The sequence below is a fragment of the Hyperolius riggenbachi genome, chromosome 8 (assembly GCF_040937935.1).
Source record: "Hyperolius riggenbachi isolate aHypRig1 chromosome 8, aHypRig1.pri, whole genome shotgun sequence".
NCBI lineage: Eukaryota > Metazoa > Chordata > Amphibia > Anura > Hyperoliidae > Hyperolius > Hyperolius riggenbachi.
In genome coordinates this window covers 73,595,813-73,623,485 of record NC_090653.1, presented here as the reverse complement: position 1 = coordinate 73,623,485, position 27,673 = coordinate 73,595,813, and the positions used below count along the sequence as shown (strand labels likewise).

The 27,673-nt window shown below is 42.9% G+C and overlaps 1 protein-coding gene across 5 annotated transcripts in view; it reads right to left on the bottom strand.

Annotated features, from left to right (window-relative positions):
* The window catches only part of DMPK (DM1 protein kinase), a 74,080-nt gene that overhangs the window by 6,545 nt on the left and 39,862 nt on the right, over positions 1-27,673 (bottom strand). Inside the window, exons 4-15 of one of the 5 annotated variants that reach the window (XM_068250695.1) lie at positions 25,638-25,721; positions 25,434-25,529; positions 19,512-19,660; positions 19,328-19,421; positions 19,043-19,243; positions 13,476-13,739; positions 11,481-11,557; positions 11,256-11,358; positions 8,635-8,759; positions 6,674-6,774; positions 6,258-6,328; positions 928-1,002 (exon numbers count right to left, since the gene is read on the bottom strand). In XM_068250695.1, coding sequence (XP_068106796.1) covers positions 928-1,002; positions 6,258-6,328; positions 6,674-6,774; positions 8,635-8,759; positions 11,256-11,358; positions 11,481-11,557; positions 13,476-13,739; positions 19,043-19,243; positions 19,328-19,421; positions 19,512-19,660; positions 25,434-25,529; positions 25,638-25,721 — 1,440 coding nt within the window. Of the gene's footprint in view, positions 1-927; positions 1,003-6,257; positions 6,329-6,673; positions 6,775-8,634; positions 8,760-11,255; positions 11,359-11,480; positions 11,558-13,475; positions 13,740-19,042; positions 19,244-19,327; positions 19,422-19,511; positions 19,661-25,433; positions 25,530-25,609; positions 25,722-27,673 lie in introns of those variants that run through there. The other 4 variants (XM_068250696.1, XM_068250699.1, XR_011023499.1 and 1 more) reach the window with 4 other exon arrangements.

Below are 27,673 nucleotides of genomic sequence, written 5' to 3'. Positions count from 1 at the left end.
CATCCCAAGTATATCCAGGTATAGCTAAGGTATGGGTGCCCTCAGTATAGCTAAGGCTTAGGTGCCCCCAGTATAGCCAGGTTCCCTCAATATAGCCACCCCCAGTACAGCCAGGTATAGGTGCCCACAGTATAGCTAGGTTTTGGTGCCCCCAGTATTGCCAGCTATAGGTGCCCACAGTATAGCCAGGCACGGATGCCCTTGCATAGCCAGGTATAGGTGCTTTCAGCATAGCCAGGTATAGGTCCCCTTAGTATAGCTAGGTATAGGTGCCCTCATTATAGCTAAGTATAGGTCCCCTTAGTATAGCTAGGTATAGGTGCCGTTTTGGGGGGCAGGAGGGGTGGCAGCACATGAGGGGAAAGCATTGGCCACTCATAGCGGTGGGGAGGGGGTCCCACTTCCCCCCTCCCTCACCTCAGCTCTCTCTTCCACGCTCCCCCCTCCAGCATTAATTGGCAGTAGGAGCAGCGAGCAGGAACGTGGACATACCTCTCTCGTGCGTTCCACGCAACGGAAGTTCTCGGCAAGCGTCTGACGCTACTTCCTGCTTATTTTTGGGGTAATACAAATAGATTCAAAGGTTGTTTGCAGAATCAGTCAATGTCATGTTAAGAAACATAACACAAGAATAGACCTTTACCATAGAGTTAGTAAAACTTTTACATATATAGCCAATGATATTTAATACTTTCTTATTACATGATGACGTTACAGAAAGTGACTTGACTGACGACACACACACACACGACAGGACACTGGAGCGTAACCCTGTAGACAGGACACTCCAAACACAAATAGGATGTCAGGTCTCTGTTTTCTGGTCACAGGATGGCCTGAGCACCTTCACATCAGACAGACACAGAAGGGGACCGAGGTCTCCGTTTCACACAGAACAAGACAACAGGTGACATGCATGTGACATACCCGTGAGAAGAGCAGCATGTGACGGTGAACTGGTGTCACTAAGGGGTGGCAGTAGGAAGGAATACAGCTATCTAACTGAGAGAGAAGACAGACAAAGGCTTGGAGTCAGCCCTGGAGTTTGCAGGGATACATCTGGCTATATCTTTCCATTTCCCCAGATTTACTAGAAGTTCTCTGCACAGTTTACTAGCAGCGACCCCACCCAACATGCCCAGTCAGGCTTGTTCTGCCACTTCAGCTATGCTCTATACCCAATTCATATAGGACAACCTAAATGGGCTTATGTAATAATGTAATGCAAGGAGCAGTCATGTTCACTAGAGCTTTCAAAAGCATACAGATAATAAGATTTGACTACACAAGTCCAACAAAGTGCATGACCAACATCACGACATGACAGACCCCACAACAAGCCGTTTACACTACTTGTATTTTCTGCGCGCCAGCCAACTGAAAGACAGACTGCACAACATGGCCGCTTTTAAAGGGAATCTGTAACAAAGAAAAAACAGCCAGGGTGTACTTACCTCAGGAGGGGGAAGTCTCTGGATCCTAATGAGGCTTCCTCTTAATCCTTCTAGAGGTGGTCACTAATCATAACAATCTGCTGAACTACCCATTACGAACGATCATGGCCGGATTTCAGGCAAGGCCGCATAGGCCATGGCCTAGGGCACCAGGAAAGCAAGGGGCGGGCTGTAGGCAGAAGGATGGTAGTAGCAGTTAGCCTGCTGAACATTCGTCCTGCTACACAGAGTTTGCACATAGCGGTGGGTGGCTACCAACAGCCAGATCTGGCAATCAGGGGACAAAGGGGCAGCAAAGGGCACTTACAGGGATTTCCGAGCTGCCTGTCTCTGACTGAATGTGCCAAGGAGCTTACAATCTAATCCCTGCCATCCTGTCACTAATTGTTCTCAGGGGATCTTATAATTTTATCCCAGCCATCACTTCACTAATTGTCCTCAGAGGTGCTTACAATCTGAACCCTGCCGTGTTGGGGTGTTGGGGGGGGGGGGAGTTTAGGATACTTTTGTCAGGGGGCAGCTGGCGATCGTGGGCCTTGGGCGGTAAAAAGTACAAATCTGGCCCTGCAAACGATTCTTTATATAAACAATTATAAGTGGTTGTTTGGGACCATTAATGGACAAAAATCTCCTAACCAATCCAATCAGATTGATGGGATCAACCCGAAATTGGATTGATTTCATTAATCTGATCGGATTGGTTAGGAGATTTTTGTCCATTAAAGGTAGCAAACAATCATTTACAATAGTTCATACGAAGAATCGTACGTAATCGATCGTTCAGCAAATTGTATCATTAGTGGCCACCTTAAGCCTCACTGATCCATTGCTCTTACCCCCGAAAATATGGTGACAAGGGTGTCTGCTGTGGAGCAGTAGCCGCTTTCTGAACGGGCTCAGGTGGAAATAGACGTGTCACCTGCGTAGTAGAGCGGACCTGCCCGAGCTCAGCTATTTCCGCCTCAGCCCCATTGGAAAGCTGCTACTGCACAGGATCAAGTTAGGTAAATATTTACCCCGTCTGTGGGGGCTGCCAGCACTGAATCCAGGAGGGTGAAGCAGATGGGGAAGCCTCCTTTAAGGGCCCGTTCTCACCTGAGCGGGAATCGCGCGATTCCCGCTCACGGCAAACCGCTAGCGGTTCTGCAAGAACCGCTACACAATGTAGCGAATGGCAGTGTTCTCACTGCCGCGGTTGCGGTTAGCGATAACCGCAACCGCGCTGCATGCAGCGGTTTGCCGGCGACGAGCGTTCCGCGATTAGCAATCGTGATTAGCGTGCACAGCATGCTAATCGGGATCGCTCCAAAACCGCCGCAGTGTCCAGTGATTTTTCCGCGCTAATCGCGGGAAAATCACTCCCGCAAAACGCCAGCGGTAATCGCCGGCGTTCTGCGATTGCAAGTGTGAACGGGCCCTTAGGACCCAGAGGCTTCCCCTCCTGAAGTAAGTACCCCCTTTTAGGCTGTTTTGTTTACAGATTTTCTTTAAAGCAAGTCCGTCATTCAAGCGACGTTGTGCGCATGTGGAAAAATAACTGTATATTCCATTTAAGAATTTGGAAAACATATTTTTTAGTTTTTTTTAAACTTTACAGGCATTCTTGTAAGAGATGTATATTTTCCCCTCTTATAAAGCCCAATCTACCTTATCTAAGGATAAGCCAGGAGTCAAAGCTAAAAACCCTGATCTGGAGTATCAGAGAAAGGAAGGTTAGTAGTCGGAGCCCCCCACACCTCTGCCCCCCCCCCCCCTGCAGTTGCAGGGACTGCTGCCCTTAGTTACTCCCCTGCACAGGGGCGTAGCAATAGCCATAGCGGTCACAGCATCTGCTATGGGGCCCTGGAGCGTAGGGGGCCCAGGTGGCATTTAATGTATTCACCATTAACTTTCATGTGTTTCTACACCCTCTGACTTTGTGTCAGTGCCCATGAAGTATGTGCAGTGTTCATTGCATGAGAATGGAAATTGCCCAATGTTACTCATATCTTAGGGTAGGGGCAGGTGGGATTGCTTAACCTTTTCCGGACTGACGTAAGTAAATCCTATGCCGCACTTGTGGCTGCTCTAGGCTGATGCAGCATAGGATTTACGCCACCCGCCGTTTCCGCTCCCGACGCAATCATGCGCATTCGAAAGCGGAGATTTAGCTGTCATATGACAGCTTACGGGCAGAAAGGGGATTACTGCGTATTAACTTGAAAATTCTTAAAGGCCTTTTTTAGCGTCACGGTTCAATGCAATCATCTAATTGCATCGCACCAGCAACCCATGCCGGCAGTGTGAAACCGGCCTTAGGTTCACTTTACACAGTCCTGTTACTAGTTTTATTTAGTTACACTGGGGACACGAATACATTAAGGCTAAATAAAGGGCAAAAATATACATCCTTACAACCATGTATCAAATTCAAAACAACAATCAATTGCGCTCCCCCTGAGACCAACACCAATCCTATACAATTCGGGTCTGCAGCACTCCTATTCAATATGCTACATGCACATTTAGTTACATCTAGTGTTTAGAGTGCGCTTCCCATCAAAGTTCTCACAGTTCACAGTTCCTGAGGGGCTTTTTTATTTGATTTCACACTGCACCCAACAGATCACACCATGTCTCTACCACAGAAAGCCATAAAAGACAAAAAGAAGGAAAACATAGTGTAGGCTGTATTAGATTCTTTGGTAGGATAGACTGATGAACAAGTTTGCATATGTGTATCAGCGCCAAGGAAACAAAGTGGCCGCTGCTGAGGGAAGAACGATGTCCAGAGTTCACAAACAGATAAATTATATATGCTCAGCGCAGAGTCCAAAAACAAAAGACGAGTCTTCAACAAAGGATAAAAGCAAGCAAATCTCCACCACAATAAATATTGGGGTCATGGCACAGCTCTGCAATCATGGATACCCAAAAAAGGAAAGAGGCTTACCAGCTGGTGACAACCCACATTATAAGGTTGTATCAACGCTTTGGTAGGACATCAGGAAGCAACCGTCTGTCCAGGATCCACCAATTCAGCAATGATTCCTCTCACGAATGGATATCAGTAAACATCATAAAAAACAAACAAACGGCAACTCTAAGTGTAAACCGTTTAATATAGAGTTTTCATAGTAAAAACAGCTTAAAAATAGCATAAAAATAGCATAAAAACAAAACTTACATATGGGGCCCATGCAATGGGAACCCTGAGAAAGTTGCACGCGTGTATGGGTCAGCAGTAAAGGACAGTATGAAGGGGCCGCCTGTCTCCTTCCCGACCGGTTTCGCAAACTAGCGTCATCAGGGGATGACGCTAGTTTGACGAAAGAATCCCCTGATGACGCTAGTTTGCGAAACCGGTCGGGAAGGAGACAGGCGGCACCTTCATACTGTCCTTTACTGCTGACCCATACACGCGTGCAACTTTCTCAGGGTTCCCATTGCATGGGCCCCATATGTAAGTTTTGTTTTTATGCTATTTTTATGCTATTTTTAAGCTGTTTTTACTATGAAAACTCTATATTAAACGGTTTACACTTAGAGTTGCTGTTTGTTTGTTTTTTATGATGTTTACTGATATCCATTCGTGAAAGGAATCATTGCTGAATTGGTGGATCCTGGACAGACTGTTGCTTCCTGATGTCCTACCAAAGGGTTGATACAACCTTATAATGTGGGTTGTCACAAGCTGGTAAGCCTCTTTCCTTTTTTGGGTATCCATGATTGCAGAGCTGTGCCGTGAACCCAATATTTATTGTGGTGGAGATTTGCCTGCTTTTATCCTTTGTTGAAGACTCGTCTTTTGTTTTTGGACTCTGCGCTGAGCATATATAATTTATAGGATAGACTGATGAGTCTTGTGACGAAACACATAGGGCGGAGCTAAGGCCAGGAAGTGATCGGCAGAGACCGGAGGAGACATCCTCTGGATTTTTAAACTTATGAGCGCTTTTTATCAGATGTTTGTGAGTATACAAACCTTTTATTGGGCAAATAAAGTGTCTGGTTTTATACTGCTAGAAGCTTTTAGTGAATAGATTGACTTGTTGGTGGATGCAGAGGTGGTCCAGAGAGTTGCAAATACCGGGAAGGTTACCACACACACACTCAAGCAAATACAGCTGTCTGTGAGGGTGGGCAGCAGCTCAACAGGGTGACCAAGGAGGCGTGTGTGTGGGTGCTGTGCTTTAAAACCCAGGTGTAATAGGAATCTCTGCACTATACGTTGTTTTATTCCTTTCTGAGATATTGAACCGTTGAGAAGATAGATGTGGATCGAGTGGCGTTAAATAGGTGAGATTGCTGTCTGTGGGGCAAGGCAGCCATGCCAGGAGGTGAGCGTGCCAACTATAAGGTGGAGCACCAGGTGGCAGAGGTGGCCCAACAGTAATTTCGTCTCCCACTGATAATCCCATAGGGTGGTGGTTATCCTACCAAAGAATCTAATACAGTCTACACTGTGTTTTCCTTCTTTTTGTGTTTTATGGCTTTCTGTGGTGGAGACATGGTTTGATCTGCGATCTGTTGGGTGTGCAGCGTGGAATCAAATAAACGAGCCCCTCAGGAACTTTGAACTGCGAGGACTTTGTTGGGAAGCGCACTCTAAGATAAACACAACCATGTATCGTTTGTTTGGTCACGCCATGGAAAATTATAAGTTCACTTTCAACCCCTTAACCTTATTTCAATTTCCTGCCCTATATGCAGTACTACTCCTTCCACAGAACTAAGCCTTATCCCTTTAGAAACCCTCTTCACCCTACAAGATCCCAATGCCACAGCCCTGACTCCCCACTCTATTCCCTAGAGAGATCTCACTTGTCTAATCCTAGAAGTAGGTGCAGAGTTCTGCTTGCTGGTTTCACATCTTCGGGCAAGGAAAGCTTTGTCTGAAAAAAGGGCGGAGGAGAGACATCAAAGAAACTCTGTTAAAAGACGTTGCAGGTGATACAGAGAAAAGCAAAGTGACAGCTATATACAACAGAGGCAGAGGATGGACAGACGGGGCAGAAGAAGAGGACATTATGTAGTGCAGCAGTATGCATTGGCTATAGGACAAGTGTTTCACCTGCAGAGCCAGTGTAAGACACGTGCTATCCATGATCACAACATGAGTGTGTAGCACATAGATAAGTGATTATAGAACAGATGTGGTTGCATGGACCACACAGGTGAAAGGCTTGCTTCATTACTGAGTGTACACAGGTCTCTGGTGACCCGGAAGTCCTTCTTACCTCGCTCCTCCTCCTGTCTCTCTTTGTCTCTCAGCTGCTGCTCCAGCAATTGGATCTTACTCTGAAGTTCAGAGTTTAGTTGATCAGCTTCATATAGGCGACTGTAGAGAGATGTAACATTATACTTGCTTTGAATTACAGACAATTTTAGTCAAATCAATCATAGATGTATCTAGGGAAAATGGAGCCTATGGCTAACAGTGAAATCTGCCCCAAGGAAGTGGGGGAGCACCATCCAAAACACTGAAAGTGCAGTCATTTTGTGGAATTGGTTGTGTCCACGTTGATGTGAAGCATGTCCTGTGAAGCCTCATCTACACGGTACAATTTTCCGTCAGATCGGATCTATTAGACAATTTTCAACCGGTCCAATCGGATTACGTTAGATTTTGCAATAGATTTTGGGTACTTATCAAAGCAAAATCTATCGCAGATTTAATATGAAACAATTTGGATGTCTGCACACGATGCAATTTCTTATCAGATCTATCTAATAGATCTGTCCATCTGATGGAAAATTGTACCGTGTAGATGAGGTTTAATGCTGGGAACCAGGCATGGGCTGAAATTCGGCTTCGGGTGATCCGAATAGTTACTATCCGGATTTCACCCAGTAAACCTGTGCGGGCTGGGTGGGGGGTCAAGCTTACCTATCTGACGTCTTCTTCGCTCGTCCCTCGGCGCCTCCCACGATGCGTTCCATGCTGCGTCACGTGACTACAAACACTTCCTCCTTCAACCAGGAAGGAGAAAGTGTTTGTAATCACGTGTCGGCGGATTGGAGTCCATCGTGGGAGGCGCCGAAGGACGAGCGAAGAAGACATCAGACAGGTAAGCTTGACCCCCCACTCAGCCCGCACAGCATTACTGGGTGAAATCCGGATAGTAACTATTCGGATCACCCGAAGCCGAATTTCAGCCCATGCCTGCTGGGAACACACACAACGTTTTTTGCATTCGATTCTGCGCGTGGTCCTTTAACCATTCGATTCTCTGCTCAATTCTCTAATCTTTTGCTCCTTTTTCTTATCTTTTTTCCATTCACTTCAAAGAGAAATCAAGCGGAAAAGAATCGAGCAGAGAATCGGACATGATGGAATTTTATCTATCGAAGGCATCTATCGGAAAGATTCTGCCGCGAAAATGAAACATGTGTTCCCAGCATAAGACTGAAGTATGGCGATAGGCCAGGCTGTACATATCCCCCAGCTTGTCCTCCCTAAAAATCTTACCAGGCAGCAGAATGTCCCCCAGATAAAAACTAGGATCTATCTGGAGAACACTGGGGGAAACTATGGTGCCGGGCCCCCCAATATGAAGTCGCCCAAGGCACATGCCATACCCACACCCCTGTAGATACGCCTCTGGAATCACATATATTTTCTTGCTATTATGGCACCATTACTATTTTTGTAGCGCTTTAGATAGAACCCTGGAACATCCATCTCAGAACTTAAAGGACAACTGTAGCAAGAGGTCTAATGGAGGCTGCCATATTTACCGGTATTTCTTTTTCAGCATTCAAAGTTGCCTGGCTGTCTTGCTGATCCTCTGTCTCTAATACTTTTAGCACAGACACTGAATAAACTTTAAGGCTATGTTTTGTTCCTACCGGGAACTGAGGACCAGGGTTATGAGTGGCACAATGGGGAGAGCAGCACCAAACAGCTAGCATCTCTTTATCCTTGGATGGCACGGCTACCACCTACACAGCATTTCTTGCACTGTGTTCTGGGATGGAGAATTGAACAGCTCTTGTGTTGTATTTGGTGTGTGTGTGTGTGTTGGGGAGGGGGTTGCATCATCACTCAGGGTGCCATATGCAGCATCATCCTTAAATAAAGAGATCCCAAGAGGGTAATTTGATGAGATGACACGAAACAGGATACTAAGTACATAAGAAAAAGCAGATAGCTATGCTCCAAAAACACACAAAAAATGAGAAAAGCAATACATCTCACCTGGCCAGGCTCTGATTGGCTGTTTGAAGAAGGTTAATTTCAGTGGTCAAAGCCTCACGTGCCTCTATCTCACTTTGCAGAGCATTGCGCAGATCGGACAATAGTGAGGGGTCCAGATGAGATTCCTGGAAGTAAGCGATATTAAAATACACCTACACTTTCAAAAGTGTATAATTATCATAAACATTATAAATGATGAGCAGCCCTGTAGTTCTATAACTGTTAATATCCTGCTGTATCTTTTACAGCCCTGGAATAAGTAGGCAAATATAAATGACACCATTTAACTGAGTGAAAGATTTATTAAATAATGATAATGAAAATCTTGCCATACAGCCAGGTCCTTCGGGAGGGAGACTTACTACACTATGGAGATGATGGGGCTGAGCTGTCTTGCTTGTGGCACTCTATTTGTCATAAAAAGCCAACAGTAGTCAACTAACTTACTTAGACCTTTTTTAACCTCCTTAGCGGTAATCCCGAGTCAGGCTTGGGACGGAAAGCCGCAGAACAGGGTGGTAATCCGGTGCCTGAGTGAGTTTCATGCAGGCATGTTTTTCTTCTTGTGATATGTTTTTCTTCTTGTTTTTAGGGTCTAAAAGCTTGTGAACATTTTTTATGGCTTTTAGACCTTAAATCTGGAAATAATCATAACGCCAGGGAGGTTACCTTATAAAACCTGCCAGTTAGATCAGCAGGTGGACCTGAATCATCATAATTTCATTTCATATTCTTTCTGATTAAAGTACAGTTGAAGTGACAGGGATATGGAGGCTGCCATATTTATTTCCTTTTAAACCATACCAGATGCTTGCCTGGCTGTCCTGCTGATCTTTCATGAAAATCCAGTCAAATTTAAATAGGAACTGTAGTGAAAAATAACATAAATAAAATTGCAATTTTTTTTTATAGATTTATAGAATATTTGGTCAGTGTTTGCCCATTGTAAAATCTTTCCTCTCCCTGATTTACATTCTGAAATGTCTCACATGGTGGTGACATCTTTAGTTCTGCCAGGTGATCTGTATGGAATGTTTGTTACTGTGAGTTCTATGGACAGAGGGAGATATTGCTTGCTTGGCAGTTGGAAAAAGCCATTATTTCCCACAATGCAATGCAATGAGGTCCACAGACAACAAACTGTAAGTACTATGGTCATGACATTACACTGTGGGAGGTTTTTTTTTACCACAATATCAGCCACACAGACCCCACATGATGGTTTATTAGAGAAAAGGTAAAGATTTCTCATGGGAAAGGGGGTGTCAGCTACTGACTGGAAAGTTCAATCCTGGGTTAAAGTCCCTAGGGCTGAGTTGGGGGAATTTGACTAGGGCTGAGTTGGGGGCGAAAAAAGCAAGGCAACTTGCATTGTTCAAAGCAGTATCGTCACCATAAAAATCAAATTTCAACAGCAACTGGTCTGAGTGTATTAAGTGATAAAGATGCTAATCCTGCATTCAAAACTTTCAAAAACTGTTCTGCTGTTATGATTTGGAGTTATCATATACCTTAGGAGCACTGGCTCTTTAGTAGTCGGTGCCAAAGAATTGCATGCTGGAGGTTCTTTTTATCTATAATATATTCCTCCTCTTCCCTTTATTTCCCTGTCTGCTGCTTATCTGAAACCTGATCCCCCTACTCATTTGTGCTTACAAGCAAGGCTCAGGTGACTCAGTGATTGGAGGAGACAAGAAAAAAAGTAAAGGGCAGAAATGACATCACGAGTTAGCCTTTACTGTGGGCAAAAGACATGGCCCCCACCACTAACAGAATTCTTGCCATTTACTATATAACATTCACTGAAATCAAAACATGGACAGTACAATACATGTGTTATGTAAGTAGATCAAGTATTTATCTACTTATATATGTGTTTTTTTCCCTAGAATAGTATGGCTGATCCTACTGCTTTAAAAGTAAATAAATAAGGCAGCCTCTTATTTCAAGTACCCTTTAAAAACATGTATATTTATTGGTACACCTACTACAAGTATAAAGACAAATAATTAATTATTTTTCTAAGAAAGGAGAAACAAAGAGCACGGGCCAGGATATAATGGCTGGACTGCTATTTTTTTAAGTTAAGCCATGCACACACGTACGGTACACGGTATATTTCCCGGGAGTGATCGGGCGTGCAGGGGGGGGGGGGGGGGGGGGGCCTTGGCTTTGCCGCAGGGTCATATGAATCAATTTTTGGTAATGGTCTGGCCTAGTGTAAAATTGGCCTAAACGAGATAACTGTCCCTGTGCAAAAATGAAAGTAAAAAAGAATAAATGTGATCACTGCCTTCACAGACCAACAGGGGTGCTGAGTTCAGCAACCTTGACCTTTGAATCTACTGATCAAATTTACAGCAATTTGTTATTGTACATTTTTCAGAATATCTGCAGTTTCTGTTTGACATGACTTTCAAAGGTTTGCTCAGGTTTAAAAATGACTTCACTTGAGCCTGTGTGCACTTCATACACTGAAGCATGTGCAGCAAATAGCCTGCATAGGTTGCCCAGCCAGCAGATAGTGGGGTGCTTGAATTAAAGACATGTTCATTCACAGTTCGTTACCTCCTTTAGTAAATCATCTTCAGTACAACACAACAGAACATGTGACTACTCACCAAGTCCTCTTTATGGCTCATTTTTTGAAGGTCTGATGTTGATCCTGATTTACATCTACAAATGGTTCTCAAGTTTCCCCATACGTGTTCCCTGCCCTCATCCCTAGAAATAACAGATGCAATATGTATTTCCAACATAGAATTTCTATTTTTATTTGTATCCATAAATCCATAAATTGCACTGGCAATGTGACATAACCCTCTTTATTTCTGGACTGCACATACCTGAATGTGTATGAGTAGCCTACAAAGGGGAGGTTGACTCCGAGAGGGGAGCTATCCTCAACATCTGAGAGAGTCTCCTGGGAAGGCAAATTAGTGTCAGGGTGAAGTGAGCATAAGGCAAAGATAAAATATGGTAGAATAGCAGAAAAAAAATAAACTTAGACAGTTCTCATATACTGTATGTCGTTCTAGTATGATCTTGGAATTAGAGATGTTGCGAACTGTTCCCGAACCGTTTGCCGGCGAACATCTCAGAATCTCTGGGCCTTGTACTACTTCCGGGTCGCTATGACCCAGAGTAGTACGCCTGCGCTGGCCCGGCGGTGCGCGTCCTAGATCGCGCTCCTGTTGCCGGGCACTTTCTGCGCATGTGCGTGACGGACTCATGCGCAGAGTGCCCGGCAACAGGAGCGCGATATAGGACGCGCACCGCCGGGCCAGCGCAGGCGTACTACTCCGGGACATAGCGACCTGGAAGTAGTACAAGACCCAGAGAGATTCGGCCCGCGAACGGTTCGGACCATCTCTACTTGGAATCATTGTTTACGAATTTTCGCTTAAGTCATTTTCACATCGAAAATGCTATTTTTTCGATTTCTAGAAAATATTAATGAAAGTACATTGTATTTTTACAATATGGTAAACGGAAACAAATTTTTCTTTGCAATGCGAACATTCGCAAAAAACAGGAAAATCATTATTTTCTTCCTGCGAAACTTTGCAAAAAGCCCCCAAATCATTTATTTTTAGAGTGGAAATAAAAAAAAATTTGAAAAATCACAAACTTAATACAAAATGATTTTTTATGGCATTTTCGCTCGAAAGTCATTATTTATGTGAAAATTAATGAGAAAAGAACATCAGCGTTTTCACTCATCACTGCTTAGAATAACAACATGCATAACAATAGATAGTGTACCTGATGTATCACTACAGATGGTCAGTTTCTCTTCCACAGAGAATTATGTCACCAGATTGAACATGTGATCAATTTTTAAAGAGACACTGAAGCGGAAAAAAAAATGATGATATTATGATTTGTATGTGTAGTACAGCTAAGAAATAAAGCATTAAGATCAGATACATCAGTCTAATTGTTTCCAGTACAGGAAGAGTTGAGAAACTCCAGTTGTTATCTCTATGCAAACAAGCCATTAAGCTCTCCGACTAAGTTAGTCGTGGAGAGGGCTGTTATCTGACTTTTATTATCTCAACTGTAAGTAAACTGTTTACTTTTTATCTGCCAGAGGAGAGGTCATTACTTCACAGACTGCTCTGAAAGACTCATTTTGAATGCTGAGTGTTGTGTAATCTGCACATATTATAGAATGATGCAATGTTAGAAAAAACACTATATACCTGAAAATAAAAGTATGAGAATATTTTCTTTGCTGCTAATCTTCTAGTAATTATTCATAGTACACAACCAATTCACTATATCATATTTTTTTTTTCGCTTCAGTGTCTCCTTAAATCTGATTGGGTGGACATATCACATGATCATATGTGATTTCAGGCTTTTTTCGTAGGATACAATGGGAAGCAGAAATAATACATACCTGTCCATGACTCAGTCCTGACCTGGTTCTCTTTCTACCTCTCTAACCACCACTCTGACCCCCTTAAATGGATCCTGCTCGAACTCCACCCCTCTCACTGTTGGAGTCCCTCAGGGCTCTGCCCTCAGCCCCCTACACTTCTCCCTCTACACCTGGCGAACTCATCTCTTTAATTGGCCTTCACTACCTCCTATGCGTTGATGACACCCAAATCTCGCTCTACACCCCTGATATCTCCCCCAGTACTTTTGATAAATTCTCCACTTGTCTGTCCTCCAACTTCACCTGGATTTCTGACAATTTTTTGACTACGTTGGCAAGACTCCGCTCCAGAAGCAAGTGGTTTATTCATCCCAACAACATCTACCTAAAACGTACATATCAGTTTGGGATAGCTTAAAGGCAAAGAGTACTTTCAAATCATAAATGTACTTACTCCTCCTCCAGTGACCATCTCTGACAGATGATCTTCTACAATGTCAAAATTGGAAGTGTCTGTGGCTCCTCCTGAGTCAGGAACAAAAGGTGGCATGTTGTCCCGCAGCTCTTCCCAGTCAATATCAGCAAAAAGCGGATGCATCTGAAAATCATGGAGTCCACCCGTGCCTAGTCGGGATTTCCGCTCACAGATGAGGGATGAGATGAAGTCTAAGGCCTCAAGTGGTAGCTCACTGGCTGAAGAAGGAAAACTAAAGTGCTCCTGGAATAAAATAAAAAAATAAAAGAAAGAAAACTCATACTTGCCCATTATTATGTGATATGGCATATTGGAAAAGCAAAAGTTCTATCTAATCATAGACAAAAAAAACTGTGATTATAAGCAAGGCCGTATTTATACTTTTCCGCCCCTAGGCCAACTTTCTTGTACAGCAACCTGTGCAGCGCTCTCTTCCATGTACAGCAGTTATTTACAGATCTCTTGTACAGCAGCTCCCCTCTGCTTTGTATTGCTCCCATTTGCAGCCTCTTCTTCCATATGCAGCAATCCCTCTTCCCCATCCAGCCACCCCTTGGCCATCTCCTGGCCAAGGCCGAGGCCTTGGTGGCTTTCCCAGAAGTCCAGTCCTTATTCTAAGTGTTAATGCAGAAATGATCTAGCTACATAGTGGTCTATAGTTTAAATGAAATGGTCATTAATTAAAGAAAGAAAAAAAAAAAAAGAAAAGAGCGAGAACTAATTAAATGGAACTCAAGCCAAACTTTTTTAGATAGTATATGAAAATGTTAGAACCTCTGCCAATTATTTACTAGTATTAGCACATTCCAGTGTTATTTATGCAACTGTGCTACTGCTGTGTCCCTGTGAATTTGCTTCTCCAAAGCCATGCATACTCTGAGTGCTGAAAAGGAATGAGATATTTACCATGTCCCCATCTTTCTCCATCAAGCCGTTTGAGAATAGGCACTTCCCGAAGCACAGCCAAACTGGCCATGCGCAGCGGTAGTATGGACCTGTTCGGGCTTCAGCAGAAATAGCCGAGCACGATCAGGTCCATGCTACTGTGCAGGTGTAGTTGGTTCATGCATGGCTAATAGCACAGGCTAGACTTTTTCTGCCCAACCCCTAGTGGGTCTATGCTACCACTAATACATGAGCCATCGATAAAGCCCTGTCGAGGGTTTGTGGAGGTGATAGTACTGAAATTGTCTAGTGGAGGAAGATGAGGGAAGCCTCAGGAAGATCCAAAGGCTTCCCTCTCTCAAGGTAAGTAAATATTTGGGGCACTTTTTTCCCTACAGGCTTCCTTTAGTTATCTGCAAATAACATTTGGTGCACTACTTTTGGTGCACTACTAGTGCAGGAAAAATATAAGCTTTAGCAGTGGACATTGGTGTTCAGCACTTTAAGAAGTGGTGACCCAAGGACACAATCGGCCGCGCACCACTGCTTCTCCTGCAATAAAGTAACCATTGCAGCTGCTGATCAGTTACGCCATACAAGTGACAGATGTTTTTTGATCAGAGGTTTGCACTAGCCTTGGTAAGCAATGAAAGCAGTGATAGCCTTTATTGAAAATAAATCACTTGATCTCAAGGGGGTGAACTTATTTAAAAAAAATATTGAAGAAACTGCTTATCTGACAGATGATCTGCAATTCTTTATATGAGGGTGCGTACGAGAGGAATCGGCGCAGGAGACTTGGGAGCAGGTTACAGCCGGTATGGCTTATCCTGTTCCTGCACAAATTCCCATCGACGTTAAATACTATTCCCCCTCCAGGCCGCCATGGATGGTGGGGAATGAAATCATTTGGCTTCCAGCAATTGCTGGAGGCCGAATTATAGTGTTTTATAAGTAACTTCAGCTCCATCTTCTGATGGCGCTAAAGTTACTCACTGCTGCGCCCAAGTCTCCTGCACTGGAATGAAAGTGTTCGTATATGAGGGTTGTCTGGATAGTAACAGCTGTTTTCAGTTAAACGATTAAGAACACACGCTGTATCGTCTTATTATTTTTCCACATAATCACCTCCTTTATTTAAGCATTTATGATATATTTTTTCCAAGGCTTTCAATCCCTTTTTTGTAATAGTATCACACTCCTCACCTTTAGGTTGGAGGAAATGAAGGGAGGTGGAGACTTCATGGTAATGCTGCTGAACAAACAATTACTGGTGTTCTGCAGTCATGTGAGAGAAGCGGTTAACTGGGCAGATACAAGTTACATTTCACAGAAAGAATTCCTTGCGTGGCAGATAAAAGGAAATGGCAGTTACTTTTTAGATGGTATCAACTAAACCAATCCACCTCAAGCTGCTCAAACAAATTGTACAGATGTATGGTTAGATACCTCCAATCCATAATACTCAAAGCAACAGTCTATGATGCATAAACATAACTTTTTTAAATAATCCAAAACTATGTACGAAAAATATTTGCTCCTATCTCTGTTGATTAAATACTGTTTTATGTTGTTTTGGGGTTTAACATGGAAAGATCTTCATTTCTGCGTAATAATCAGATTATCATTCACATGGGGCTTACATCGTACATTAAAGAATACAAACATACTTATTCTTATGAAATGTACCATCTATTCAAGTATTTCACCATTTTAGCATGACCATGAGATGTCATCAAGTTCTCCATATATCAAACACTGTTTTCCATAATACACTTTTTATACATTTTAATGACTATTGTTCCCATTTGTAGTATAGAGCCCAATATTTTTTTTACAATACTGATTGTATGGTTCTTGTAAGCTATGTAGGGTAATGCTTTTAATTTCCTGTTAAAAGTATGAAATTTCAGAGTAAGCTATGTCCTTCCCCTCTATTTCACATGAGGTTTCCATGGTGTGAAACAAACATAACAAATGTGAACCTCTCCATAAACTCTTAATTTTAGGACATTGCCAGAACATGTGGTTGAGCCCAGGGCTTGAAGCATTACATTTGGGACAGTCAGTTTCAGCCACATCATTTTTGTTTAAAAGGTCCCCTGAGAGGGATAAATGTTGCATGCTCTCATGAATCATGGCTTTTCTGGGAAGTCCTATCATCCTGTATACATTTTATTTCTGAAGTTATCATCTAAGAAGCTTATCATTTCTGCCCATTTTCTAATGGAAGGTTCATCGTGATGATAGTGTCTATATTCTCAGGTAGAGGAGTACAGCGAACTGATTTGTTTTCTGTCAGAGGAGCTGTAGGGTTATATTTGGAGTTTGACACAACCTTGCCTCTAGGGCTTAGAGTTGATGATATTGTATAGTTCTTTTTACATGTACATAATATAGCAAGTGGTATTTGTACTTTCAGAGCTGCAAAACTGCATAGCATGTTAATTATATCACGCGTGATCTCACTTGACTCATGGGGTGGTTTTTACTTATTCCATTCTTACTCCTAACTTGAGATTTGTGATAAGGGGTCAGTATAGACCTAGAGAAGGTTTACCAAAAGTTTCTTGAGTTATTACCACTTGTAAAGCAAACACGCCTCTCACTGCAGCTCAATTCTAGAATTAATTTGAGCTTTAGTCGATTTAGGCTCCCTGCACACTGCAAGGCTCCCTGCACACTGCAAATCCGTTTTCCGATTCCGATTCCGTTTCCGATTCCGATTCCGTTTCCGATTTTCCTTGAATACATTCAACAGAAAAACGGATCAAAAAACGCAGCATGCAGTTAAGATTAAAAATCTGAATCGGAATCGGATGTAAAAACAGATTAAAAATCTGAATCTGAATCTGATTTGCTTGCAGTGTGCAAGAGGCAAAGAGACTCTGAAGCCTCACAAAATCTCCCTTTTTACTTACAAATCCTCTTGTGCAATATGGTACTATCTGAAACGCCGCTATCCCGTGGCTAAACGAGTCCTCTTTGTCCCCAAAATCCCCGGGGCAAAATCCAAGGATCACTTCCTATAAGAGGCAGGGCTTTCGGCTGTAACCCTGCCTCTAGGCGCTTCAATCTGCTCCGATGGCCGCCTCTCCCCGCCCCTCGCAGTCTTCCTTCACTTAGAGGGGCGGAGAGGGGGCGAAGATCCACGCACAGATTGACACGCTTGAGGCAGGGTTACAGGCGACAGCCCTGCCTCCTGGGTAGCAAAATCCATGACCAAGAAAGTCGTGGATTTTTGCCCCGGGGATTTGGGGGACAAAGAGGACTCGTTTAGCCGCGGGATAGCGGTGTTTCAGCTAGTACCATATCGCACAAGAGGATTTGTAAGTAAAAAGGGAGATTTTGTAAGGCTTCAGAGTCTCTTTAATGTGCGGAATGGGGCAAGAACCTCTTTTTTGGGGTTCTATTGCTTCTTTCCTGTCTTTACAGGGAGTGGGTCAAACTCTCCATCATGAACATAGACAGCAACTGTGTAGTAGTGTGTAATATGTTTGTGTGTTTTCTACCAGTGTTACCAGAGTTGACTTCCATTTGTCTTCTAGAGACAGATATTATTGGGATGGGAAATGTCTCCAATAAGGATACGAACACAACTAAAAGCAATGTTTCAGTGGGTAAAAGTTAGTAGGTCTGTAAGGTTAGTATCGATTTTTCTGTCTCTGGAAAAGAAGCTGTATTTTGAAAGTGCCGTACACAAGTTGAAATAAACGACTCTTTCAAACAGAAGCACAATTACAGTCAAAATTTCTCATCTGCTTTAAAAAAAGAAAAACGCTACACCATTGTAATGTTTAAAGAGACTCCGACCAGTACTGCAAAGTACTTAAAGATCCATACCGTTCTGTAGCTTGTGCTCTCCTCTTTCATTTGATTCATGCATCGCTGTTCTACAACTAATAGTTTTCGTTCGATTTCAATTTAAAAATTGCGGCTGCCATCTTGGCTATGTTATATCTTCCGGGTCACCACTGTCTTCTTTGTTAGAGAAGTGCATCACTGAATGAACAAGTGGCTGGTAAGTGTGCTGACACACTCAATTGTTCGTGGGTATGCTTAAAGGCATACCCATGAGAGGTGCTCAGAATCCCTTTAATTCTGTTTAAAAAAGTAATGGTAAAAATATCTACTTTCACTTTTTCCTAGAGCCTTATCATGAGATAAAGCTTGAGGCCCCTATTACACTTACCTAGGATTCTCTCCATTGCCGCAAGAGGCCGCAATGGCAATGCAAGGCTATAGAGCCTAGCACACTTATTGCGATCTGTGTACACAAAATTATATAGGTATAGCAAACTTAAAAAATACAGTACAGTGACAGCTTTATTGCAGCAGCACAAATAACTTGTTTTTTATTGGTTTATTTAATTTTTGTGCACTAAGCACTACTATAACTGTATGTATGTTATTTATGATTACTATTATCATAGTAATCAAATAATATTTATGATTACTATTATCTGAGAAATATAACATTTTATCATATTTTTTTCTTTTAATTACAGTTTAAATTTGTTAGGAACTCAAAAATTGCTCCAACTCCACAGCCCTGGTTCTAACCCCTCTTGATCCTGTCCAGAACCAGAGAAGAAATGTAATTATTGATGCTCCCTTTTAATAGACATATCCAAATACAACTTTGAAGATGTTTTCCTTACTTTATAGTGGAGGATCTTTCCATAGGTCTCCACCACAGATTCAGCATAAAATGGAGGATGCCCGAAGAACATCTCGTAAGCGCAAGCCCCTATGGACCACCAGTCACATTCTACACCATAAGATAAACTATGGTCTTCAAGGGAAAGAAGAATTTCCGGAGATAGGTAGTCTGGAGTCCCTACTGCAACAGAACACGACACCTGGGAGAAAAGAGAGATATTTTGATCCAAATACAACCATTACTGAGAATAAATGTAATGAGAGACACAACAAAAATAGCTTACTGTGCCATCTTCTCTGAGTTTCAAACATGAACCAAAGTCCCCAAGATGGATGTGACCTAACCGGTTTAAAAGCATGTTGTCTGGTTTGATATCCCTAAAGAAGGCAGGAAGAAAAAAGGGACAAATATGAGCCACAGTAGAATTAATACCATAGAACTGAATTAGCATCCAGTGATACCATCACCTGTGTATGAAGCCCAGAGAGTGGACAGAATTCACAGCCATGATCATCTCTGCCAGGTAGAAGATTGCAATGGGGGGAGGGAATCCATCTGGAAACTTACTAAGAAGGGACAACAGGTCGCCTCCTACATAGTAGTCCATCACAAGGTACTAATGAAAAAAAAATAAGACAACCTTTTTTGAAGTTCTGTTAATAAGAACCTTAGTAAATCATAATTCGTCAATGCTGAACGTGCTTACAGCTCTTTTTTTAAGATTTTGCGCTCGATATTTGCCTGATGAAGCGAGAACCTAGTCCCGAGAAGCATGTTGTAATCCATGAGAGTTGTTTTTGGGAGTATTAAAACTATAAATATTTTTCTCACTCAAGTATTTTTTTTTTTCTGGGAGGAGGTAAGTTCATATCTGTCTCCTCTTTTGAAACAGGTTTTAAAGCAGTAGGATTAGCCATACTATCCCTGGGGGGAAAAAACACATATATAAGTAGAACCTTACTCTGGAACACATGCAAAATATCGATGTTGTAACCTTGAAGGACACGGGTTTAAGAAACAGGAGGACCTTTTCACCACCAAGTCATCCCATCATTGACTTGTTTATTGAGAAAGTCAGGGAAGAGGTTAATGGGATTGAAGCTAGAGCAGGTGAACTTAGATCAAATTTCAATCTGATGAGGGATGAAAATACTGCTTTGATACAATTAAGCCAGCGGACTGAAATCACTATCCGCCCCGCTGACAAAGGGGGTGCAGTCGTTATACTAGATACAGCTTATTATGAGCAGGAGATATTGTCACAGCTGGCACAGCAGGACGTATATGTTAGGGTGGAGGGTGATCCTTTACGGATGGTGCAATTGCGCATTAAAAAAATTCTTGATGATGCTAAAAGCAATAATGTGATTGATGATAACCTTTACAGTTTTCTTCAACAGGATTCACCAAGAATCTGTCCTTCTACACCTTACCGAAAATCCACAAGAACCCATGTCGGCCACCGGGGAGACCCACTGTGGCCAGCGTGGGTTCAGTCTTTGTGCCTTTAGCACAATATGTGGATCGATTGTGGCAACCGATTGTTGTTTCCCTCAAATCTTATATTAAGGATACCAGCATGTTCCTGACTAAATTACAGTCTTTGGGTGAGATTTCTGATGATACCTTATTGGTTACCCTTGACGTTGAGAGCCTCTACACCTCCATCACTCATGATGGGGGTGTGGAGGCTGCTGAGTGGTATCTTATGCAGTATGCAGATATGTCTGTGGCACAGAGGAAATTTGTGATTAATTTATTTAATGTTATTTTGAAATGTAATTATTTTTCTTTTCAGGATTTGTTTTATGTTCAACAGCGCGGTACTGCGATGGGGTCCAATGTGGCCCCATCCTATGCGGGTCTTTTTATGGGACAGTACGAGGACAGTTATGTGTACACCCATACGCTTTTCCACCAGCACGCAAAGTGCTGGTGGAGATGCATAGATGACATTTTCTGCCTGTGGGCAGGGGCCACATTCGACCCTAATAGATTTCATTTCTTAATTACATCTCAAATGTCCGGCCATCAGACTTACTGTACATGCAAGTAAACAGGATTCTGTTTTCCTTGACACCCGTGTCATTAATCATGCTGGTGTACTTACTACTACTCTTTTTGTTAAATCTACAGATAGAAATTCACTTCTGCACTTTATGAGCTTTCATCCACCATCTGTCAAGCTTGTGATTCCTACTGGCCAATTCAAGCGTGAGAAAAGTGAGAATGTCTGGACAACAAACAGCAATTAGGCATAAAGATCTCACCCAGGCAGTTTCAAACCATTTCACAGAAGCTAGGCATAATCTGTCACAATTACATGTGCAGGTGGTCCATAGCGTTCCTATTAATTAGCAAGGACGACTAAGTAGACGGGGGATATTTTAAACCGTGAGGCAAGGTGGATTAAGAAACTGAATGTTATGGTCAGGGGAGGGTTAAACCAGGATTATGACCTGAGTTTTTGTGTTTAATCATTGTTGTATTTTTATTCTAGGCGATGATCACTGTGGTATATGTTAAATCAGTGTAGGAACTAATATATGTATGGCTAATTATATCCAATTGGAGGACGAAGTACTTTATGGGGACGTATGTATTATATTCTTGTAGTGGATGGTGTAAATACCCCCCGGTTTTTTTTTTCCTTTTTTTTTTTTTATAGCCGCAGGTGTCTATCACTGTTAGTATGACAGGAGATCTTTTAGAGCACACGTTGGCCTTGTGTTGGCGCGCCAGTCAAGGGGCACTTGGGACGTGAAGACTGCCACATTGCACGCTAATATGCGCACAGGCGTTTGTGCACATGAAGGTTTGCGGGGCGTCGCGCCTGTGCGCCCGGGCGTCGCTCCGGTGTGCGTGGGCCATTGCGGCGTTTCGCATGCAGCGTTTTAGGCGTGAGGGTGCGATATTTTGCGCGCTCCAACTTTGTGCAAGATTAGTAACAGTTACAGAAGTGCAGACTACTTAGCGCCCTGGTTTGTGCGTCCAGAGCTTTTGGGCGTGCTGGATTGGTTGGCCATTTTTGGGGGTCGGGCCCAATGTGTGCGCTATATGTCATATGTCACTTCTGTGTACTTTTTTTGCTGGATATTTTGAACTTGCTTTGTTTATATTTACGCATGTTGTCATGGCGGGTGGGATTTTGCATGCAATTGTCAGCATCAGATGCGTCTGAATTGACACATGTCTGATGCGCCCGAGTCAACGCACATGTGATGTGCCCGAATCGACGCACATGATGCACCTGGATTGGCGCACATATGATGCGCCGTGATCGGTGCATGGTCAGCCTTTTTTTCTATTGGCTGCCTGTACATTATGCTGCGCTTCCCCAGCCCCTCCTGACATCACTGCTGGTAATTGTTGCAGTTATTCAGATGCTCTTGCTCTGCAGCAGTGGGAGATGCCTAATTGGCTTTTTATTTTGCAGGTGTGTTTTCTTTTTTTTTTTTTTTTTACCTAGTTTCCCACCAGGTCCTCTCCTCCTCTATGTGCTGTGATTGGCTATTGCCTTTTTAATCTGATTGGTTAATATGATCACTTGTGACTATATAAGCAGATGTGGTTTTGATTGTATTTACGCTGAGTGGCTTGAGAAAGAGCTATCGAAACAGCGGGCTGTCGCCGCCAAAGCCTATTTTTTTTTACTATTATGTCATTTTAATGGCACTTCAATAAAGAGCTTATTTTTATACCGTGGTGCCAGCCCTTTTTGTATGCACATATACAGGATCTTCTCAAAAAATTAGCATATTGTGATAAAGTTCATTATTTTCTGTAATGTACTGATAAACTTTAGACTTTGATATATTTTAGATTCATTACACACAACTGAAGTAGTTCAAAGCCTTTTATTGTTTTAATATTGATGATTTTGGCATACAGCTCATGAAAACCCAAAATTCCTATCTCAAAAAATTAGCATATCACGAAAAGGTTCTCTAAACGAGCTATTAACCTAATCATCTGAATCAACTAATTAACTCTAAACACTTGCAAAAGATTCCTGAGGCTTTAAAAACTCCCAGCCTGGTTCATTACTCAAAACCGCAATCATGGGTAAGACTGCCGACCTGACTGCTGTCCAGAAGGCCATCATTGACACCCTCAAGCAAGAGGGTAAAACACAGAAAGCAATTTCTGAATGAATAGGCTGTTCCCAGAGTGCTGTATCAAGGCACCTCAGTGAGAAGTCTGTGGGAAGGAAAAAATGTGGCAGAAAACGCTGCACAACAAAAAGAGGTGACCGGACTCTGAGGAAGATTGCAGAGATGGACCAATTTCAGACCTTGAGGGACCTGTGGAAGCAGTGGACTGAGTCTGGAGTAGAAACATCCAGAGCCACCGTGTACAGGCATGTACAGGAAATGGGCTACAGGTGCCGCATTCCCCAGAGAAAGCCACTTTTGAAAGAGAAACAGCGGCAGAAGCGCCTGACCTGTATTTGACACTGGACTTCAGACATTTTGGCATTTCCCTCTCCACAGTCTTCCTCCAGACTCTGGCACCTTGATTTCCGAATGACTTGCAAATGTTGCTTTCATCCGAAAAAGTACTTTGGACCACTGAGCAACAGTCCAGTGCTGCTTCTCTGTAGCCCAGGTCAGGCACTTCTGCCACTTGTCTGGTTCAAAAGTGGCTTGACCTGGGGAATGCGGCACCTGTAGCCCATTTCCTGCACACGCCTGTACACAGTGGCTCAGGATGTTTCTACTCCAGACTCAGTCCACTGCTTCCGCAGGTCCCCCAAGGTCTGGAATCTGTCCTTCTCCACAATCTTCCTTCAGGGTGTGGTCACCTCTTCTCGTTGTGCAGCGTTTTCTGCCACACTTTTTCCTTCCCACAGACTTCCCACTGAGGTGCCTTGATACAGCACTCTGGGAACAGCCTATTCGTTCAGAAATTTCTTTCTGTGTCTTACCCTCTTGCTTGAGGGTGTCAATGATGGCCTTCTGGACAGCAGTCAGGTCGGCAGTCTTACCCATGATTGCGGTTTTGAGCAATGAACCAGGCTGGGAGTTTTAAAAGCCTCAGGAATCTTTTGCAGGTGTTTAGAGTTAATTAGTTGATTCAGATGATTAGGTTAATAGCTCGTTTAGAGAACCTTTTCGTGATATGCTAATTTTTTGAGATAGGAATTTTGGGTTTTCATGAGCTGTATGCCAAAATCATCAATATTAAAACAATAAAAGGCTTTGAACTACTTTAGTTGTGTGTAATGAATCTAAAATATATCAAAGTCTAAAGTTTATCAGTACATTACAGAAAATAATGAACTTTATCACAATATGCTAATTTTTTGAGAAGACCCTGTATAAGTAGATAAATACTTGATCTACTTACATAACACGTGTTGTACAGTCCATGTTTTGATTTCAGTGAATGTTATATAGTAAATGAAGAGAATTATGTTCCTGGTGGAGGCCATGTCTTTTGCCCACAGCTGAGGCTAAAAACTGATGTAATTCCCTTAACCTTTTTTTTATTTTCTTCTCCAATCGCTGAGTCACCTCAGCCTTCCTTGTAAGCACAAGTGAGCAGGTGATCAGGTTTCAGATAAGCAGCTGGCAGGGAAATAAATGGAAGAGGAGGAATATATTATAAATAAAAAGAACCCCCAGCATGCAACTGTTTGGCACTGACTACTAAAGGGCCAGTGCTCCTTAAGTATTTGATAACTCCAAATCATAACAGCAGAAAAAGTTTTGAAAGTTTTGAATGCAGGATTAGCATCTTTATCACTTAATACACTCAGACCAGTTGCTGTTAAAATTTGAATTTTAAGGTGACACTCCTGCTTTAACCTAAACCTAAACCTTTAACCTTTAAACCTAAAGAGAATCTGTAACGAAAAAACACTTGGGAAGGGGAGGCCTCTGGATCCTAATGAGGCTTTCCTGTCTTCTTCACCCTCCAGGATCCAGTGTTGTCAGCCCCCGAAATACATGGGAAAAAGTTGAGGCCGATTGGTACCGCTCTACTGCTCAGGCGCAAGTTGCCTCACCTAGAGCCGACCTGATTGGGCTTGGCTGTTTCCGCCGAAGCCCATCGGAAAGCCGCTACTGCGCCTGCCCTGGAGCCGGAGAGGCTTCCCCCTCCCGAGGTAAATATCCCCCAGGGGGTGCTTTTTCACCCTGAGTGGAGTTTTTTCCCCTGGATTTTGTCCTATACTACAGAGAGTGACTTTTTAATCTGAACCGTATCGGGTTTGCTCTCTCCGCCTGCCTACTGTGTGACCGCCACTGCTGTGGCACACAATGGTGAGTATAATTGTTCACATCTATCTCCCTCCTGTGATTAATGAACATTCTTCACTATATTGGCCATCATTCTCTTCTCACATCTCTTTAGTTACATTTATTTTACATTTATTGTCTACTTACAAGGTAATTGTCATCTTGGAAGCCAAAGTGCAAATTTGTTATCCACCTCCTGTCTCCATTCACCAAAACTTCTTTCTCTTCTCTATAACAAGCCATCTGCAAATAGAGAACAACATGTGACTTTGTCCAGTGACTCACATGGGTCAGTTCTCTTTGCCCCACTACTCCCCACACACCATCCCTCTATACGTCCTCTCCTCTCACATCTGATCTCTTGAGAAGGTCCCACTTGTTCATGATCTTCATGGCGTAAACTTGGGAGTCACTTTTCTTTCGCACAACAGCAACCTGATGGGAAGAGCAAAGGACAAACTGATTGGGAGATGGAAAAAATGTTGTAAATACAGGTATAGCACTAATTCTACGACTACCATAAAGCTGCTTTGGTTATCTTAAAGGAGATGTCTTCACTCCTTATCAATCCTCTATAATAAAACCCTACTGTCGCTGCGTCCAGCAGCTGTCCCTGTGTCCCTGGTTTTTTTTTGCTACTGCGCATGTGCGCAATAACAGACAGCTGGGCGGGACCAGGTAGGGAGGTGGGTGAGCGGACGAGGCAGGCTAGAGCGTGTGGCGGTTGCGTGCGCGCACAGGCACACTGACTAGACCCGTTTTTGTCTACTAGTAAAACAATAAAATACTCAAAATAAGTTTGACAGTACATCTTAATCTACTTTTTTGATTGCCATGTGCTGAAAAATTATTTTGTAGATAAGATGAAAATTTATCTCCTGGGGGGAAAACTTAGGAGAAAAGTTAATTGAATAGGGATCAAGAATCCCTATTTAATATTAACTTTTCTCTTGAGTTTTCTCTAAGGAGATATTTTCACTCCTTAACAATAAGAGGTGTGCCAGAAGAGGAGGGCACTGGGCAGCCCAATCAGTTGGAGGGTCCAGAAGCGGGGGACCAGAGGACATTCCACCAACCAGCTGAAGGGTTCACAAGCAGCATCGGGGGACCAGAGGATGCTGTGGGAAGCCTCATTAGGATCCAGAGGCTTTCCTCTCCTTAGGCAAGTATATGAAACTTTGGCTCAGGTTGTGTTTAAGGCACCAGTAAGCAGTAAGAGAAGTTGAAAAATTATCTCCTCTGTGAAATCTCAGGAGGAAAGCTAAAGCGGACCCAAACCAAACATTTTTTTAATTCAAAATATTTAGTTGCGCCACTCTGACACATACAAAGATAAATAAACACTCCTTCAGCCTATGAGCATTTCAGTGCATGCTTTTCACCCTTCTCTTTTCATAACTAGGGTTATACAGGTGGCAGCCATTACTTCTGAGCTGTTATGATCACGTCTGCAGCATGTTCTGTTGGCTGCAGTTTTGCTGAAGACAAGCAGTTTTTGATGTCATTGCATGCATTTGCTTGCATAGTTTGGTTTGCACTCAAACTAGTTGCTGATTCCATCTGCAGTGGCTCTGCAGTGCTGGCCAGCTCAGGATTGAATAATTACCATTCACCTGTGTGGGAATCTGCATGTCTGCTCCCATTGGATGACCTCAGTATAAATATCTGCTTCCTGCAGGGCTCCTTGGGCTATCATAGCTTCAGCATAAGCCTGTCTTGCTGCTGCTGCTTTGGCCCCAGGTCGTGTTTCTAGTTCTAATGTTACTTTGCTGGTCTTGTATCATATATTGGTTCATCACCAATACATATGCATACTAGCACGTTTGTTATTTTCCTTGTATTCGTGTTACATTAATATATCAGTGTCGCTGACATATACGTACACGAACTGTTTATATTCTGTGTTCAGCCAGTCAGCTTCCAGCACGTTTTGGTAGGTTGCGCGTATCGTGATCACCCGTGCTGAGCTAGTTAGTCCTGTTCCTGTTGCCTTGCGTGGATTGCGCTTAGCTTCTGCGTAGAAGTAGCGAATCCTTCCTAGTCCTGCTCCAGTTCTTAGTGTTCCTTGCTTATGTCATATATCGGTTTATCCAAAGTTGCAAGTGGTAGGAGCACCAATGAACCAGGGGGTGTGCCTTGATCCCTGCCCCAGTGCCTCTTGGGGCCCTCTGTAGTCAAAATGCACTCGGATCGGCACCACCAAAGTAGTATAAAGCTCTTTTATTCCATAAAAGCAGTGACAGACGCTGTTTCGGGCTATGCAGCCCTTTCTCAAACTGCTAAAGACCTAGGTCTTTAGCAGGTCTAAAGGTCTTTAGCAGTTTGAGAAAGGGCTGCATAGCCCGAAACAGCGTCTGTCACTGCTTTTATGGAATAAAAGAGCTTTA